The sequence below is a fragment of the Thalassophryne amazonica genome, chromosome 20 (assembly GCF_902500255.1).
Source record: "Thalassophryne amazonica chromosome 20, fThaAma1.1, whole genome shotgun sequence".
NCBI classification, from domain to species: Eukaryota; Metazoa; Chordata; class Actinopteri; order Batrachoidiformes; family Batrachoididae; genus Thalassophryne; species Thalassophryne amazonica.
The window spans coordinates 27,693,132-27,713,210 of record NC_047122.1 but is presented as its reverse complement, the minus strand read 5'-3'; the positions used below and the strand labels follow the sequence as shown (position 1 = coordinate 27,713,210).

Genomic DNA, 20,079 nt, shown 5'->3' with positions numbered 1-20,079 from the left:
TCATCACCTTGCCCAATGCAGATTCGAGATTCATCACTGAATATAACTTTCACCCAGTCATCCACAGTCCACGATTGCTTTTCCTTAGCACATTGTAACCTTGTTTTTTTCTGTTTAGGTGTTAATGATGGCTTTCGTTTAGCCTTTCTGTATGTAAATCCCATTTCCTTTAGGCGGTTTCTTACAGTTCGGTCACAGACGTTGACTCCAGTTTCCTCCCATTCATTCCTCATTTGTTTTGTTGTGCATTTTTCGATTTTTGAGACATATTGCTTTAAGTTTTCTGTCTTGACGCTTTGATGTCTTCCTTGGTCTACCAGTATGTTTGCCTTTAACAACCTTCCCATGTTGTTTTGTATTTGGTCCAGAGTTTAGACACAGCTGACTGTGAACAACCAACATATTTTGCAACATTGCATGATGATTTACCCTCTTTTAAGAGTTTGATAATCCTCTCCTTTGTTTCAACTGACATCTCTCGTGTTGGAGCCATGATTCATGTCAGTCCACTTGGTGCAACAGCTCTCCAAGGTGTGATCACTCCTTTTTAGATGCAGACTAACGAGCAGATCTGATTTGATGCAGGTGTTAGTTTTGGGGATGAAAATTTACAGGGTGATTCCATAATTTATTCCTCAGAATTGAGTGATTCCATATTTTTTTCCTCTGCTTGGTCTAAAAAAGTAACAGTTACTGACTGCCACAATCTTTTTTTCTTGATTTCTTATAGTGTTTCTTAAAGCCAGAAAGTTGCCATTTGAAATGACTTTAGTTTTGTGTCATGTCTGTGATCTGCTTTTTTTCTACAAAATTAAACAACTGAATGAACATCCTCTGAGGCCGGTGATTCCATAATTTTTGCCAGGGGTTGTATAGTGCAGCAGATAACAGAATATTTGCAGAGGAATCCTTCAAATCCAGTTACAAACACCAAGATTTGACTGTATACCTTTTGGTACATATTTTAGAAAAATAACATTAGCCATTTGAATTTTCAATAGGGGGGCAAGTATGGGTCAATTGAAGAACTGCATAGGGGTCACAATAAAAAAAAAAAAAAACTTCCAGCCATATTGAAAGCTATACCACATTATGTGTCTGATCACAAAGATTCCAAAAAGGTATAGTTTGGACTATCTGTGACTGAATGTTATGGAGTTATGGGGTAAAAACAGCAAGCATGGTGACAAAGGTCAGTTTCAGTTTGTCATCTTCTTTGTCTTTCGGCTATTCCCGTTAGGGGTCGCCACAGCAGATCAATCGTTTCCATCTCACCCTGTCCTCTGTATCTTCCTCTGTCACACCAACCACCTGCATGTCCTCCCTCAGCACATCCATAAACCTCCTCTTTGGCTCCCCTCTTCTCCTCCTGCCTGGTGGCTCCATCCTCAGCATCCTTCTCCCTATATACCCTGGGTCCCTCCTCTGCACATGTCCAAACCATCTCAATCTCACATCTCTGACTTTGTCTCCAAACCGTCCCACCTGAGCTGTCCCTTTGATATGTTCATTCCTAATCTTGTCCATTCTCCTCACTGCCAAAGAGAATCTCAACATCTTCAGCTCTGCCACCTCCAGCTCCACCTCCTGTCTTTTTGTTAGTGCCACCGTCTCTAAACCGTACAACATAGCTGGTTTCACTACTGTCTTGTAAACTTTCCCCTTCACTCTTGCTGATATTCTTTGGTCACAAATCACTCCTGCCACCTTTCTCCACCCACTCCACCCAGCCTGCACTCTCTTCTTCACCTCTTCACCACATTCTCCATTACTTTGAACAGTTGACCCCAAATATTTAAACTCATCTACTTTCACCACTTCTACTCCTTGTAACTGCACTATTCCACTGGGCTCCCTCCCATTCACACACATGTACTCAGTCTTGCTTCTACTGATTTTCATTCCCCTTCTCTCCAAAGCATATCTCCACCTCTCCAGACTAGACTGAACTTGCGCTCTACTCTCACTACAGATCACAATGTCATCTGCAAACATCATAGTCCATGGGGACTCCTGTCTGAGCTCAGCCATCAACCTGTCCATCACCACTGCAAACAAGAAAGGACTCAGAGCTGATCCTTAGTGTAATCCCACCTCCACCTTGAATGAGTCTGTCATTCCGACTGCGCATCTCACCGCTGTCACACTATTCTTGTACATGTCCTGCACTACCCTAACATACTTCTCTGCCACTCCAGACTTCCTCATACAATACCACAGCTCTTCTCTTGGCACCCTGTCATAAGCTTTTTCTAAGTCCAGAAACACACAATGTACAACCCCTGGCAAAAATTATGGACTCACCGGCCTCAGAGGATGTTCATTCAGTTGTTTAATTTTGTAGAAAAAAAAGCAGATCACAGACATGACACAAAACTAAAGTCATTTCAAATGGCAACTTTCTGGCTTTAAGAAACACTATAAGAAATCAAGAAAAAAAGATTGTGGCAGTCGGTAACGGTTACTTTTTTAGACCAAGCAGAGGAAAAAAATATGGACTCACTCAATTCTGAGGAATAAATTATGGAATCACCCTGTAAATTTCCATCCCCATAACTAACACCTGCCTCAAATCACATCTGCTCGTTGACATTAACCCTATGTCATGAAATTGACCCTATGTGTCTTTTGCAAGGAATGTTTTCACAGTTTTTGCTCTATGGCAAGATGCATTATCTTCTTGAAAAATGATTTCATCATCCTTAAACATCAGAAGAGTGTCCAAAATATCAACGTAAACTTGTGCATTTATTGATGATGTAATGACAGCCATCTCCCCAGTGCCTTTACATGACATGCAGCCCCATATCATCAATGACTGTGGAAATTTACATGTTGTCTTCAGGCAGTCATCTTTATAAATCTCATTGGAACGGCACCAAACAAAAGTTCCAGCATCATCACCTTGCCCAATACAGATTCGAGATTCATCACTGAATATGACTTTCATCCAGTCATCCACAGTCCACGATTGCTTTTCTTTAGCCCATTGTAACCTTGTTTTTTTCTGTTTAGGTGTTAATGATGGCTTTCGTTTAGCTTTTCTGTATGTAAATCCCATTTCCTTTAGGTGGTTTCTTACAGTTCGGTCACAGACGTTGACTCCAGTTTCCTCCCATTCGTTCCTCATTTGTTGTGCATTTTCGATTTTTGAGACATATTGCTTTAAGTTTTCTGTCTTGACGCTTTGATGTCTTCCTTGGTCTACCAGTATGTTTGCCTTTAACAACCTTCCCATGTTGTTTTGTATTTGGTCCAGAGTTTAGACACAGCTGACTGTGAACAACCAACATATTTTGCAACATTGCATGATGATTTACCCTCTTTTAAGAGTTTGATAATCCTCTCCTTTGTTTCAACTGACATCTCTCGTGTTGGAGCCATGATTCATGTCAGTCCACTTGGTGCAACAGCTCTCCAAGGTGTGATCACTCCTTTTTAGATGCAGACTAACAATCAGATGTGATTTGATGCAGGTGTTAGTTTTGGGGATGAAAATTTACAGGGTGATTCCATAATTTATTCCTCAGAATTGAGTGAGTCCATATTTTTTTCCTCTGCTTGGTCTAAAAAAGTAACCGTTACTGACTACCACAATCTTTTTTTCTTGATTTCTTACAGTGTTTCTTAAAGCCAGAAAGTTGCCATTTGAAATGACTTTAGTTTTGTGTCATGTCTGTGATCTGCTTTTTTTCTACAAAATTAAACAACTGAATGAACATCCTCTGAGGCCGGTGATTCCATAATTTTTGCCAGGGGTTGTAACTCTTTCTGGCCTTCTCTGTACTTTGCCAACAGTATTCTCAGAGCAAACATTGCATCTGTAGTGCTCTTTCTCGGCATGCAACCATATTGCTGCTCACAGATCTTCATCTGTTTTCTAAGCCTAGCTTCTACTACTCTTTCCCATAACTTCATGCTGTGGCTGATCAACTTTATGCCTCTGTAGTTACTGCAGCTCTGCACATCACCCTTGTTCTTGAAAATAGGAACCAGCACACTTAGTCTCCACTCCTCAGGCATCCTCTCACTTTCCAAGATTTTATTAAACAATCTGGTTAGAAACTCTACTGCCATCTCTCCTAGACATTTCCATGCCTCCACTGGAATGTCATCTGGACCAACTGCCTTTCCACTCTTCATCCTCTTCATTGCAGCCCTCACTTCTTCCTTACTAATCTCTTGTACTTCCTGATTTACTCTGACCACATCATCCAGTCTTTTCTCTCGCTCATTTTCTTTATTCATCAGCTCTTCAAAATATTTCCTCCACCTTTTCAGCACACACTCCTTACTTGTCAGTACATTACCATGTGCATCTTTTACCACCCTAACCTGCTGCACATCCTTTCCAGCTCTGTCCCTTTGTCTTGCCAATCGGTACAAGTCCTTTTCTCCTTCCTTACTATTCAACTTCCTGTACAGCTCGCAATATGCTTTTTCTTTCGCTTTTGCCATTTCTCTTTTCACCTTATGCCGCATCTCATTGTACTCCTGTCGACTTTCTTCATCTCTCCGACTATCCCAAAACTTTTTTGCCAACCTCTTTCTCCTTATGCTTTTCTGGACCTCTTCATTCCACCACCAAGTCTCCTTGTCTTCCTTCCACTGTCCAGATGTCATTAGGGCAGTCACGGTTATTACAATATTCGCGATTATTTTTCATATTCACTATTACCGTGAATTATTTATTTTATCCACAAAGCATAAAACGACTCAGAATCTGACGTCATTGTGCTGCAGCCTCGCTCACTCTGTTTCACTCTCGTCTTAAGGCAGGACAATAACATGGAGGCTGAGGAGCGACCCGTCCTGCCGTTTGGATAAGATGGGCGATTAAAACAGTGACCTGTGTGTGTGTGTGTGTGCGCGCGCACGGAGTCAACAGGCTGCATACTTCGAGAGAGGGGGTGGGAGAGGGAGATTCCTGAATGAAGGCACGACACGTTACAGTCTCCTGAGAACCATCAGTGCACGTAAGACAGCGAGCGCGGAGCAGAGAGAGGATTTTAACCCGAGTGAACATGTTAAAAAAAACAAAACCAAAATGTGGAGCTGCTTTTACTTCTCTCCACTTTCTGAGAGCCTTCAGCTTTCAGGCTCCTCTCCTGTGGAACCAGCTCCCAATTCGGATCAGGGAGACAGACACCCTCTCTACTTTTAAGATTAGGCTTAAAACTTTCCTTTTTGCTAAAGCTTATTGTTAGGGCTGGATCAGGTGACCCTGAACCATCCCTTAGTTATGCTGCTATAGACTTAGACTGCTGGGGGTTCCCATGATGCACTGAGTGTTTCTTTCTCTTTTTGCTCTGTATGCACCACTCTGCATTTAATCATTGATTGATCTCTGCTCTCTTCCATAGCATGTCTTTTTCCTGATTCTCTCCCCTTAGCCCCAACCAGTCCCAGCAGAAGACTGCCCCTCCCTGAGCCTGGTTCTGCTGGAGGTTTCTTCCTGTTAAAAGGGAGTTTTTCCTTCCCACTGTCGCCAAGTGCTTGCTCACAGGGGGTCGTTTTGACCGTTGGGGTTTTTCTGTAATTATTGTATGGCTTTTGCCTTGAAATATAAAGCGCCTTGGGGCAACTGTTGTTGTGATTTGGCGCTATATAAATAAAATTGATTTGATTTGATTTCTCTCCCAGTGTGATTCTGCCGTTACCGTCCTGTTCACACCACGTGCGCATTGTATACTGAATTTATGAGATCATGAGATGAAATAAACGGTCAAATATCTTTAATTAAAAATGAGATATATGAATTAATGGAGAAAAAATTACACATACAGTGGTTAAAATAAAACCCTGACATGGAGAAGCTGTGGTGATGTTCAGATGCACAGATCACAAAAAGCAGGTGAGAACTCTGAACTTAACAGCTGTTATTTTCCAAAGGTATTTAGTTGTTCAGTCTTGTGCTTAATGTAGTGTTTAAGCACAAAACGTGACTGATGAGGAGAAACAATTTCAGAAATGCAACAGAAACAACCACAAATCAGGAAAAGTTGGGAATGTATGTAAAATGAAGATAAAAATAAAAATGTTGCACTATTCCCAGTTTCTCCACTCACAGAAGCCAAACATTCTTCCAGAGTTGTGTAATTATACTGCAATAGTAGAATATAAAGAAGGGGAAAAAAAATAGACAATATATTCGTCAATCGCAATTATTTGTCTGACAATTAATCGTCTCCAGAAATTCTTGATCGTGACAGCCCTAGATGTCATACCCAGTACTGTCCTACCTGTTTCCCTCACCACATCTGCAGTACTTTTCCAGTTGTCCAAAATTGCTTCCTCTCCAACCAGTGCTTTGCTCACCTGCTCGCTAAATTTCACACGTCTTCCTCCTTCAACTTCCACCATCTGATCCTTTGTTGACTCTCACTCTCTCTTCTTCTTTACCTCTAAGTCATCCTACAAACAACCATCCTATGCTGTCTAACGCTGTCGTTTAGTTTGCATCTCCTATAAAGAATGTAGTCCACCTATGTGCACCTTCCTCCACTCTTATGTTACTTGTGCTCTCCCTTTTCTTAAAGTAGATATTCACCATAGCCATTTCCATCCTTTTTGCAAAATCAACTACCATCTGTCCTTCCCCATTCCTAGCCTTGATACCAGATCGACGTATTGCTTCCTCATCACTTCTGTCCCTTCACCAACATGCCCATTGAAGTCCGCTCCTATCACCACTCTTTCATGCTTGGGCACACTCCACCACCTCATCTAACACAGTCCAGAAATCTTCTTTCTCCTTCATCTCACAACCTACCTGTGGGGCATATGCACTGATGATATTCATCGTCACCCCTTCAATTTCCAACTTCACACTCATCACCCTGTCAGACACTCGCTTAACCTCCAACACACTTTTAACATACTGTTCCTTTAAAATGACCCCAACACCATTTCTCTTCCTGTCCTCACTGTGGCACAACAACTTGTACCCACTGCCGATGCTCCTGCTCTTACTTCCCTTCCACTTGGTTTCTTGCACGCACAATATGTCTACCTTTCTCCTCTCCATCATATCAGCCAGCTCTCTCCCTTTACCAGTCATACTACCAACATTCAAGTCCCCACTCTCATTTCCACCCTTCTAGTTTTCTTCTTCTCTCGCTGTTTGTGGAAACGTTCTCCTCCTCTTCTTTGTTGTCTTCGCCCAGCAGTAGCCCAATTTCCACTGGCACCCTGTTGGGCAACAGCACCGGTGGCGGACGTTGTTAACCCGGGCCGCGACCGATCCGGTATGGAAATTCGATTCTTAGTCTGCATAGTGGTGTTGGCTTGTTTTACACCGGCTGCCCTTCCTGACGCAACCCTCCTCATTTATCCGGGCTTGGGACCGGCACTCAGAATGTCCTGGCTGCACACCCCATGTGGCTGAGTTGTCAGTTTCAGTTTGTACAGGGGTCAAAAGTTAAAGTTACGGTAAAACATGATGCAAATTATTCATTGAGTTAGTAGGATTTTAAAAAGGAATAGTTTGCACCATGTATCATGCTTAGTTATCATGTTACGGGGTAACATATGTCATATGTCATAGAATCCAATGGACGTCGACATTGTTTGACCTTTACTTTGGAGACCAAACATTCAGCACAGTCAGAACTATTCCATTTGTTAATCCTATTACTTCAACCAATAATTTGCACCACGTTTTACCAAAACTGGAGCAACTTTAACTTTTGACCCCTGTACAAACTGAAACTGACCTTTGTCACCATTCTTGCTGTTTTTACCCCATAACTCCAGAACATTCAGTCACAGATAGTCCAAACTATACCTTCACTATACCAGAAGAAACCTTTCGTTTTTTTGCGCATGTGAAAATGGAGACTATACAACTTTTTTTTGTATCAAACTTTATTGAAATTTACAAGACAAGCAAGGGAAAACATCAAAACAGCCACATTGAAAATAAGGACTACAATGGTAGAATGGAACAAGCATACAAAATGAGATTTAAAAAAAATAGGTATTCAAATCCTTAGATACACGCACACTCAAGCCAATGTAAGATACGTTAGAACAGCAGTGATGTTGATACAGAGTTATACTTTTTTTAGCCTTTTGCAAATATACAACTCTGGCACGGGGGAGCGCTCATAGTCCTTACATGGTAAACGTTAAGTAGGATGTTGTGTAAAAGATAACAAGTACAACAGTGAGGTGTGTGTAGGTCAGCTGTTCTGCATGTTTGTGCAGGAGGTGTTACAGAAGTATAAATACGAGGGGTGATTGGGAGGTTTTGAGCCTGAGTCCTAAAACGTAGGGTGTGGTTCTCCATCTTTTGCATTATGAGAAACCAACATTTCTCCAGAATGTGGGAAGTTTTGACTCACTGGGTGCAATGCTGAGAAATGTGGGTTTCTCAGAATGCAAGATTTGGAGAACCTCTCGTAGCTATTGAGTTAAACTTATGTACATGTGCTTTTTGTGTTATCAACAGTGATTTGCTTTGAAAGGGTGTTAATCAGGGTGACAGTCTTGAGAGAAGCTGTTCTTGTAGTCTATGTAGCACCTCCCAGAGTGGAGACATTGAAACAGGCTGTGTCTGGGATATGTGGTGTAAGCACTGAGGCTTCATGCTTATTTCCTTAGTCTGGGGGTGTGTATCACCCCTGACACACCTTGACGATTTTGCCAGCATATGCTGACCGTATTAAAAGATCTGGCATATGCAGGTGTGCATCTAATAAGTTATGGGTAAGTTTTGTATAAGGTTAAGAGCGCATTGAAGCACGTTGAAACATTTGGGGCAGGTACAATATTTCAATGCATGCCAGCGTATGTCTCATACATCCTGCATACACGGGCCATAATTGTAGGTAAGTTGTGGGATTGGTGGTAAAGAAAACTTTTTTTTCTATAAAGGTTCTATAAAGATTTTTTTTTTTTTTTTAATCGTCTTTTATTGATTTAAATCAACTTTTTTCATTTTTCCCCGAGGCCAACATATGGCCATCGGGTATTGCGAAGGCATGGCGTCCGTCCGTCCGTCTGTACAGAATAAATCCAGTTCTGTTACTGCCACAGTCTTCAAATTCACAGGGAGCATTCTTGTGACACAGACCTTGGACAAGTTCAAAGATTGCTGACCTTGACATTTTAAGAGTTTAAAAAGTCACATTCTTTTGAATCTGTTCTGCTTTATTTTGAGTGGCGGGGGATGACCGCCAATCAGTTGTAGAGCTGCACCATGACGTCAGTGGCTGGTCTCTTCAAACCGCTTTGCTTTTGTGTTATATGCATGCTCTCATATATTATGTAAAAGCTAGCAAGAATAAGCCCTTCTAAAACCGAAAACACCGTTTTTGGAACCTAATAACGCCTCTGGACTTATTTTGCGGATGTTACATGGTGACGCCACAGGCTGGTAGCTAGCTGCAAAACTCTGTTTTGTTTGTGTGTAAATATATCCTCTTTGTCATATATTATGTGAAAGCTAGCGAGAAATAAGCACTTCTAAAACTGAAAATGCTCTTTTTGTAACTTGATAACACATTTTGCGGCATTCGCCTGCACGCTAACTTCCACAAACTCAAAGCCAGCTTCCTGTGGAGTTAAATTTGTCTCATTAGTACCAGCAAATGCACAGAGGGAAATCTACAAATATTCCTTGATTTGCATAACTTACGCTTTTTTCAAAAGCTCATGTACACACACACACACCTCCTGCAGGTGCTGTTAAAACATAAATATTGTTTTTGATTGACTGATTAATAGAGGGGCTTCATTGAACATGTACACACTATATGTAAGACAACAGGATCTTAATAATTAATTAAACAACTGCAAATTATAAAGAACACAAGGCTCATATGGCTGAGGGTATTTTAGCATTGCATTATATTTATTTATTTCGCTCTTCTAAATTAGACTGTAGAATAATATCATTAGTTATAATCTTTATTGACATGTTAAAACATAAAGGTGCACATACATGTACAAGTACCATTAACGAATGGTACTGAATTCATTTTTCGGTGATATTTTAAATACTGATTTCTAAAAAAAAAGTGATTTTTACAGTGATTTAAATCATGATTTCAGAATTGAATTTGCCAAGTAACATCTCACATACAGTGAATTTGATCTGTTGTCATTGGTGCATAAACACCAATAAAAGAAAAGGAAAAATACTTCTGTAAGAAGTAAAGGAGTCAAATAGGCAAAATTATGTTCACTGTCAAATAAACATAGTGGAATGGGGCTGTGCAAAGGCATGCAGATGTACAGTACATTTCAGTGTAGGGATGATCAATCTGTACTTTGTGGGAGTGGGGGGAAGGCAGAGCAAATGGGGTTTCTGGCATTATTTATAAGTCTAACTGCGGATGGAAAGAAGCTGTTTTTGTGTCTTGAAGTTTTGGTCCTGATGGACCTCAGCCGCCTGCCAGAGGGAACGGTAACAAAAAGTCTGTGCCCTGGGTGAGAGGTATTGGCCAGTATCTTATTTGCTCGCTTCAGGGCCCTGGAGGTGTACAGGTCCTGTAGAGATGGTAGATTGCAGTCGATCACCTTCTCTGCTGCATGGATGATACGCCGCAGTCGGCACCTGTCCTTAGTGGCAGCAGCGAACCAGATGGTGCTGTAGGAGGAGATGACACCAGATCAAATTCCTTGTATGTGAGAACTAACTTGGCAATAAATTTGATTCTGATTCTGATGATGGACTTAATTGGCTGATTTAAATCATACCAGCCCTGATGCAAGTCGAAATACGTCCATTGATTGGCTGAACAACTGAAAGCTGCAGTCATGCAAACAGTTCAGACGGTTACAAATATAAGGGTATATAGGGTGAAGGATGCTGAGGATGCAGCCACCAGGCATAAGGGAGGCCAAAGAGGAGGCTTATGGAAATGGCAGGAAGGACAGGCAGGTGGTTGGTGTGACAGGGGAAGATCCAGAGGACAGGGTGAAATGGAAATGGTTGACTTGCAGTGGTAACCCCTAATGGGGGCAGCCGAAAGAAGAAGCTGCTGCAGTGCATTTTAGGTTGTTGCGATAATGGAAATCAGGATAATTTTTTTCATGGTTGACAGAAGCAGATTATCATTATGTCCTTGTCTTTATTGTCCTTGTAGACCCGCAGCAGTTCTCTGTGGGTAAAGACGTGGTTCCTGTTGAGCAGCAGGACTGGAACTTCATTGTGGACCAGGAGGACCCAGATGCCCTGCACATTAAAGAGGAACATGACGAGTTCTCTTTGACTGGTGTCCCTGGAAAGAATGTTGGCGATAAAGAGAAACCACAGTCCTCCCATCTTCGACACACTGAGGAGAACAGAGAGGATGACCCTCGAACCAGCGGCTCAACTGAATACTTGAAAATGGAAGAGGACGACCCAGAAGAAGACACTTGTTTAAGGCAGGATACTGATGACGAGGGTTCTCGTGAAGGTGAGCGTGATGACAGTAACAGCAGTGATTTCTGGAAGGAGACCAGGGAACGTCAGTCCGGTTTAAAAACCATGAGACAGGATGAGGTCTTTGACTTGGATTCTGTAACAGAAGAGAAATCATTCCTCTGCTCTGACTGTGGGTCCAGTTTTCACAGTGTTCGTAGTCTGAATCGGCATAAGGTGGCCCACAGGAGAGGGCGCTGTAGCTGTCTAGTTTGTGGTAAAAGTTTTATTTATCCAGGATCTCTGACCCAGCACATGTTGTGTCACACAAACCTGAAATCTTTCAGCTGTGGCAAATGTGACCAAAGATTCACTTCACTCCAACTCCTCAAACATCATGAGTGTACAGGACCACAAGCGCAAGGTGACACTGATCCAGATCGACTTCTCCATCAGGCTTGGATGTTGGTCCCTGTTGGTGACGTCAGCAACTTTCTGCATCACAAATGCTCACACTGTGGGAAACGTTTTCAGCGCAAACACTGTTTGATTGTACACCAGAGAGTTCACACCAGAGAGAAACCATTCAGCTGCTCCTTATGTGCGAAGCCATTTGCTCAGTTGGGACATGTGAACCAGCACATGAGGATCCACACCAGAGAGAAACCATTCAGCTGCGGTGTTTGTCAGCAGAGCTTCATGTGGCAGTCACAGCTCAGACACCATCAGTGTCCATCTGAGTCGAACCAAACACAGACCACAGACAGGATTCACACAGAAGCCTGACTGACTCACACAGTCAGGCTTTGGATTTAAAGTTATGAATTTGACAGACACCTTTTTAAAGTGTTTGGGGGCGGGGGTGGTGGTATTGAATGTTGCGGTGGCGATGAACTCTTAACTTCAAAGTGCTGTGGCACAGACTGACGACTAATCAATCAGTTGCTGCATTGACAGACTTTCACAGTTTGAAAATGATTCAGAGCACAGAATTTCACATGAGACTTAACACATCACCCCTTGTCATCCCATTCCTATTTTGTTTGTTTCACTTCCTGGCAAAGTATGTGTGAACGGGTCAGCTCCGGTCTGGGAACATGTTACATTCGCATCCACCACACCACAGAACTGCCTCAGGTCCTGGTTGGCAACCACCCAGGCTGACACTAGGTCCATCCCCACTTCTCCAAAATAGTCATCTATCTGCTGCAGCCAGGTGAAACATGGGCATGTCCTTGACCTTCTCCATTCGTACCTGTATCCTGGATTATGTCCAGAGAAACACACCTCATGGACAGTGTAACTGTTCATTTGACACAAAGTTGCTGCAGATGTCCCCCAGGATCCAACAAAGAGTTCTTCTACTATAGACATCCAGTCATCACCTTAGGGCACTATTTACAGTCCAAGTCTGACAACTATACAGTAAGATATCGTGGTGAAACCGATCATATTTGATCCATATGGACTGCCCCTGTGGTTTGGCATGCATGTGAACCATGGACTAACTGCAAAGTTTACATGTTCATGTGATTTTGTGTGATGGTGACTTGTTTTTAAAGTGATAACTGCATAAATTTCAATGCAGTTGCAGTCAGATCACACTGATTGGAAAGAGTGCAGCTATGCATTCACATGAACTTAAAAACAGCCTCACACTCCACTAGAAACAGCTTGCTGCATGTTCAGTGCATGACTGGATCTGAACATGGACAGGATTTCTCAAAAACCTAAGGGTTTGAGGAATGAAATGTCTGCTGTTCATTCCCTATGCAGTAGCCATGTGGAGATTAATCAATACAAATCTGTATCTAGATACAAATGTGCGCGATGCAAGTGCATTGATTCAATTGACTGGTTGAATTGTGTTGCATCGCTTGCTGCTTGCATGTATCGATTTTTTTCCGAGGAATATTGAATGCATCACGGACAGTTCGGGACACCGTAACGGCTGTTGTTCTTTGTGTTTATCGAGAAAATGATTATTTCTCTACTTTAATTGCAGACTGCAGCGAGTCTGCTTGAAGCAATGAAGCAGTGCTTCGACCCGCTGTTCGCTGGTTCTCTGCTTCGCTGGTTTTCAGAAGCAGCAAGTCCACTGGTGTGAACCACAGCCAGTGCGTAAACTGTAGAGGTATTGATAAGGGAATCGATAAAGAATCAGATCGATAAGCGGAATCAATAATGGCATCGATATCGATTTAAAATCTTATTAATACCCATCATTAATCGCATCGTATCACAATGTGACAAACTGAATCGGCATCAAATACATATCAAATCGCATTGAATCGGGAACGGGTGAATCGCATTGTATCGCTATATTTATCGTATCGCTGGTAGCGTATCGAGGTGTGTATTGAATCGTTGTCAGTGATGAGATTCACATGCCTACTATACAGTTATCGAAGTGCGTGTACCGTAAACCTGGCATAAAGTCCACAGCTCTGGAAAATAAACGGCGTACCCAGTTTTTCCGAGCATCTGCTCTGCAGAACCACTGATCTGGATGAAATTGGATCAGTGTGTATTATCCAAAAAGGGATAGAAATTAAATATTATTGTTCCCGTCTGACCAGACAGTGTCAACATCCTCATATTTTTTAAAAAGATTGAGGCTATAAACTTCGATCAGCTTGCTCGATTTCTTGTATTTTCACTTTCATGATTTTGACAAAGGCTATGTTTTATTTGTCAGTTATTTTCATATTGCAATATAAGTATTTATTTTAAAATATATGTAAAACATTAAAGACATGGTGTTCATTTAGGACCACTGGTTCCCTGTTTTCATTGCTCATTATTTTCTCTTTTTTTTTTTTTAATTAAAAGTAAAAGTTTCTTTTTTTTATTTATTTTTTGCTGATCCAAAAATGAGCCAAACCATGACTTAAAAACCTTGATGTGATCTGAACGATGGGTTTTGTCACACCCCTAGTTAGAGAGGAAGCACCAGACCTGAACATTCATTCTCCTGATATCATCATATGCCTCTGACCTTTGACCTCATGACTCCATAAGATCTTCCCAGGCGTCCCTGGATCTCAAAGGCCGAGGACCCAGACACATGAACGTCACTTCTGAAATTAGCTGATTTCTCACCATGTGATGTTATTTGTTTTCAGGTATTTGGATCTGTTAATTACACAATTTTGAATCAGTGCTGCAATTCTTTTTGGGTTGTAGCAATGATGAAAGACGGGACTTTTTTTCTTCATGTTTGACAGAAGTAGATTTTCATCATGTCCTTGTCTTTATTGTCCCTGTAGACCTGCAGCAGTTCTCGGTGGGTAAAGACGTGGTTCCTGTTGAGCAGCAGGACTGGAACTTCAGTGTGGACCAGGAGGAGCCAGATGGCCTGCACATTAAAGAGGAACATGAGGAGTTCTCTTTGACTGGTGTCCCTGTAAAGAATGGGGGCGATAAAGAGAAACCACAGTCCTCCCATCTTCATCACCGTGAGGAGAACAGAGAGGCTGAACTTCGAATCAGCAGCTCAGTTGAACACATGAGAACGGATGTGGAAGGCCGAGAATCAGACACTTGTTTAAGGCAGGATACCAATGACGAATGTTCTCGTGAAGGTGAGAGTGATGACAGTAACAGCAGTGATTTCTGGAAGGAGACCAGGGAACGTCAGTCTGGTTTAAAAACCATGAAACGCAATCAGGGCTTTGACACGGACTCTGAGGCTGAAGACAAACCGTTCCCCTGCTCTGACTGTGGGTCCAGTTTTCACAGTATTCGTAGTCTGAACCGCCATAAGGCGGTCCACGGCAGAGAGCCCTGTAGCTGTCCAGTTTGTGGTAAAAGTTTTGTTTATCGAGGATCTTTGACCCAGCACATGTTAGGTCACACAGACCTGAAATCTATCTGCTGTGGCAAATGTAACCAAAGATTCACTTCACTCCAACTCAGTCATCATCAGTGTGCAGGACTACAAGTGCACGGTGACAACGATTCAGCTCGACTTTCCCATCGGGCCAGGATGTTGGTCCGTGGCGGTGACGTCACCAACTTTCTGCGTTACAGCTGCTCACACTGTGGCAAACACTTTGAGCGCAAACACACTATGATTGTACACCAGAGAGTTCACACTAGAGGCAAACCATTTAGATGCTCCTTCTGTCCGAGAAGATTTGGGCGTCTGGTGAATATGAAGCAGCACATGAGGATCCACCAAAGAAAGAAACCGTTCGCAGGTCAAACACCATCACTGCCCAACCGTGTCTTCACTGCTCCCATCGAACCACACACAGACAACCAGCAGGATTCTCACCTGTTCTTAGTTTCAGAATGTATGACAAAATAAGGCTTCAGATTCATATTTTTGCATTTGGTAGGTGCTTTAATGAAGTGGTTAGGGTGGTACTGAAGATTGTCAATCTATGCCTTTGTAGTTACAACTAAATACACGTGGGTACAGACTGGCGATCAGTCAGCCTCTGCAAGGACACAGCCTTTCCACAGTTTGAAAACAGTGCCAGAAGAAATGACTTAAATCACAGAATGAAACAAATTATTTGACATGTAAAGTCGGCACTTCGGCCCCGTAGACATATTCTTGGTTTGATTTTTTTCCATGTGTCTGTCTTTTTCCTAATTACTAAACATGTCTGAACAAGTTTGGAGGATACAGAGTGACAGAGTTAAATCACAACGGTTTGACACAACAACATGCATTGTCTCTTTCTGTTGTACTATTTCTCCTAACTGCTCTCGCATTCCAGACAGGACCCTCTGTCGTTAGCTGGCACCCCGGTTAGGTCCTTGAACCTTCTACAGTCTTGATCAGCACATCTCTCTCCCATCTGATTCCAGCTCCCCCTCTGAGTCCCTGTCAGTGTGCGTGCTTTGCTTGTCTTCGTTTGCTTTTTTCGAAGAAGTGCAGACTACCTGTGCAGTACCTACAGACCTCTGCAGGCTATGATTTTTTTTTAAGCTGTGTTTCTGTATTATATGTGTGTGCATATCCTAGGCATGGTGTTTTTTCTACACTGGGGAACTGTAGGTGCTCCTAAAGCTTACAAGTAGCCTTTTTGCAGGTTTGTGGCTGGACTGGCACTTCAGGTGCCTGAAAATACTTTGCAAGGCTTACTTCCAAAAAAGAAGCACTCTTTCCCAGTTTATTCTGTGGGAGTAACGCTGCTGCTGCCTTCCATTGGAAGATATATCTGAGGTCAAGTCTGGGAGCATGCACAGGTGCTGTGGTTTGCCAACACCACTGAACTGCCTTGGGTCCTGAATGGCAACCATCCAGACAGACAACTGTTTCATTTCCATGTCTCGAAAATAACCATCTATTTGCCGCAGCCAGGTGAAACACGGCCATCCCCTTGGCCTTCTCCAGTTACTGGGGCCCTCAGCACTCTGGAACTACGTGATGAATCATGCACAGAGAAACAGGCCAAAAGGCCAAAATGTTGAAACTGACGCTCTCTCACAGAATCTGTCTTTTTCCCAGTGAATACTGGATTTCGTCAGGGGTGTGTTCTGGCTCCTACACTTCTTAATGCTTACATGGACTGGGTATTGGGTTGGGTTATTGAAACCGGTACCTTTGACTCTAACCAATGACCTAATTTGAAGACTAGATGTGTTTGGCACCATGTCTGTTTAGAGGATCCTTGGGTATCGCTGGAATAACACGAGTGGTTACTTGGGGTTACGGTTGCTTTGGGAGGGAACATCTGTTATGACATTTTGTCCATGTGCTCTGTTTCTCTGGTCATGATCCAGCATGCAGGTGCCTCAGGGTTGACAACCCCAGCGGCTAGAGAAGGTTAAGGACACCAACGCTTCACCAGGCACTAGCAGATAAATGGTTACTTTGAAGAGATCTGGATGGACCTGTTGTCTCTCCAGGTGGTTGTCCTCAGAACCCAGGATGGTTCTGTAGTGTGGTGTATGTGTCTATGCTTGCTGACCCCATTCCAGTTTGCCTATGATGACTGTTCCCCTCCTTGTTCATCCACATAAAAAAATCTTAGACTAATCATTAACTTGTTTCATTAGTTGTTGCTTTTATTGTTTTTCTTTTCAATTCAGTGTTAAAAGCCTGTGATGCACTCTTGTGTATCTATATGCAGAGTGTACTGTATGCACCACATGAGGCTTTGACTGTTGTGCGCTTTCAATACAAGAAACTAACTGGACTAGATTTGAGATGAGATTTTAGATGCAAGACAACATGAATGCCTTGATACTGCACCTGACCTCATTTATAGACGCACATTCTATTTACAAAATGTTAACCATGACTATTAAAGTAACTGCTGTGACTGCGCAGTAAGAGTGCTGTTGTTATGGTGACAGTGCACTCTGGTGAAAGTGGGATTGTGTGTCTATATATACACACAGACACCTCAACTTAGCGTTGAGGTGTCTCTTTGGGGGCGGAGTCAGTTTGATCATTTTCACATCTAAACCTGTGTGAAAATGGATCATTGTGGGATGGTGTCAGCTTGCATTAATTAGAAATTTGTAATTAATTTGGAAAGTCCCACCCCCTCCTGCTGTAATCGGCTGTAATCCTCTTGAAGCTTAATGAGGTTTTAGCCTGTTGCTAAATATAACAACAGTTTGATACATGGGAGCAATGCAGACACACATTAGAAAAAAAGACTTCTTGTGACATTTCAGATCCACAGGAAACTCAAAAGCATCAGGTAGACGTTTACGTGAGATGGAGTTGCCTCAAATCATATAAAGTTATACTGATGTCAAAGTGGCAGCTTTCATTAATACACTCAACAAAAATATAAATGCAACACTTTTGGTTTTGCTCCCATTTTGTATGAGATGAACTCAAAGATCTAAAACTTTTTCCACATACACAATATCACCATTTCCCTCAAATATTGTTCACAAACCAGTCTAAATCTGTGATAGTGAGCACTTCTCCTTTGCTGAGATAATCCATCCCACCTCACAGGTGTGCCATATCAAGATGCTGATTAGACACCATGATTAGTGCACAGGTGTGCCTTAGACTGCCCACAATAAAAGGGCCACTCTGAAAGGTGCAGTTTTATCACACAGCACAATGCCACAGATGTCGCAAGATTTGAGGAGCGTGCAATTGGCATGCTGACAGCAGGAATGTCAACCAGAGCTGTTGCTCGTGTATTGAATGTTCATTTCTCTACCATAAGCCGTCTCCAAAGGCGTTTCAGAGAGTTTGGCAGTACATCCAACCAGCCTCACAACCACAGACCACGTGTAACCACACCAGCCCAGGACCTCCACATCCAGCATGTTTCACCTCCAAGATTGTCTGAGACCAGCCACTCGGACAGCTGCTGAAACAATCGGTTTGCATAACCAAAGAATTTCTGCACAAACTGTCAGAAACCGTCTCAGGGAAGCTCATCTGCATGCTTGTCGTCCTCATCGGGGTCTTGACCTGACTCCAGTTCGTCGTCGTAACCGACTTGAGTGGGCAAAAAGCTAACATTTGCTGGCGTTTGGCATGTTGGAGAGGTTCCTTCACGGATGAATCCCGGTTCACACTGTCCAGGGCAGATGGCAGACAGCATGTGTGGCGTCGTGGGTGAGCGGTTTTCTGATGTCAGTGTTGTGGATCGAGTGGCCCATGGTGGCGGTGGGGTTATGGTATGGGCAGGTGTCTGTTATGGATGAAGAACACAGGTGCATTTTATTGATGGCATTTTGAATGCACAGAGATACCGTGATGAGATCCTGAGGCCCATTGTTGTGCCATACATCCAAGAACATCACCTCATGTTGCAGCAGGATAATGCACGGCCCCATGTTGCAAGGATCTGTACACAATTCTTGGAAGCTGAAAATGTCCCAGTTCTTGCATGGCCGGCATACTCACCGGACATGTCACCCATTGAGCAGGTTTGGGATGCTCTGGACCGGCGTATACGACAGCGTGTACCAGTTCCTGCCAATATCCAGCAACTTCGCACAGCCATTGAAGAGGAGTGGACCAACATTCCACAGGCCACAATTGACAACCTGATCAACTCTATGCGAAGGAGATGTGTTGCACAGCATGAGGCAAATGGTGGTCACACCAGATACTGGACTGGTATCCCCCCCAATAAAACAAACTGCACCTTTCAGAGTGGTCTTTTATTGTGGGCAGTCTTAAGGCACACCTGTGCACTAATCATGGTGTCTAATCAGCATCTTGATATGGCACACCTGTGAGGTGGGATGGATTATCTCAGCAAAGGAGAAGTGCTCACTATCACAGATTTCGACTGGTTTGTGAACAATATTTGAGGGAAATGGTGATATTGTGTATGTGGAAAAAGTTTTAGATCTTTGAGTTCATCTCATACAAAATGGGAGCAAAACCAAAAGTGTTGCATTTATATTTTTGTTTAGTGTATTTTCTTAAACATTTCAGACATTCCTTCTGTATATGATGGTCGGTCCTTCTTATTACACAAACCTAATAAGCTGTATGATTTTGGCCCAAAAAAAACAAGTTATATTCCAATTACTGTGAGGGAAAATGCACAAAGGCATGTTAACTTATTTTTTATTTTTTGCATCTCACTTGATGTATAAAAACAAACCGATGTTGCTGTGTGGCACAGCAATTTCACTTCTGGACGACTACTAGTTTTTAAATCTGCTTGAAAGTTAAAACCTAATGTTCATCAGGATGATGTCTGATTCCTGACCACTGATCTGGTGTCTGTAATTCCAGTCTGGTTTATTGACCAATTTTCAACTCCTTCTTGTCT

General features: G+C 42.6%; 1 protein-coding gene across 6 annotated transcripts in view; it reads left to right on the top strand.

Moving 5' to 3' along the window:
• LOC117501388 (zinc finger protein 287-like) overlaps positions 1–20,079 on the top strand; it is a 39,614-nt gene that overhangs the window by 18,800 nt on the left and 735 nt on the right. For 4 of the 6 annotated variants that reach the window (XM_034160258.1, XM_034160253.1, XM_034160252.1 and 1 more), the window contains 2 exons: positions 11,094–11,408; positions 14,623–16,023. In XM_034160258.1, the coding sequence (XP_034016149.1) occupies positions 11,094–11,408; positions 14,623–15,665 (1,358 nt within the window). In that variant the 3' untranslated portion in view covers positions 15,666–16,023. Of the gene's footprint in view, positions 1–11,093; positions 12,146–14,622; positions 16,024–20,079 lie in introns of those variants that run through there. The other 2 variants (XM_034160254.1, XM_034160255.1) reach the window with 2 other exon arrangements.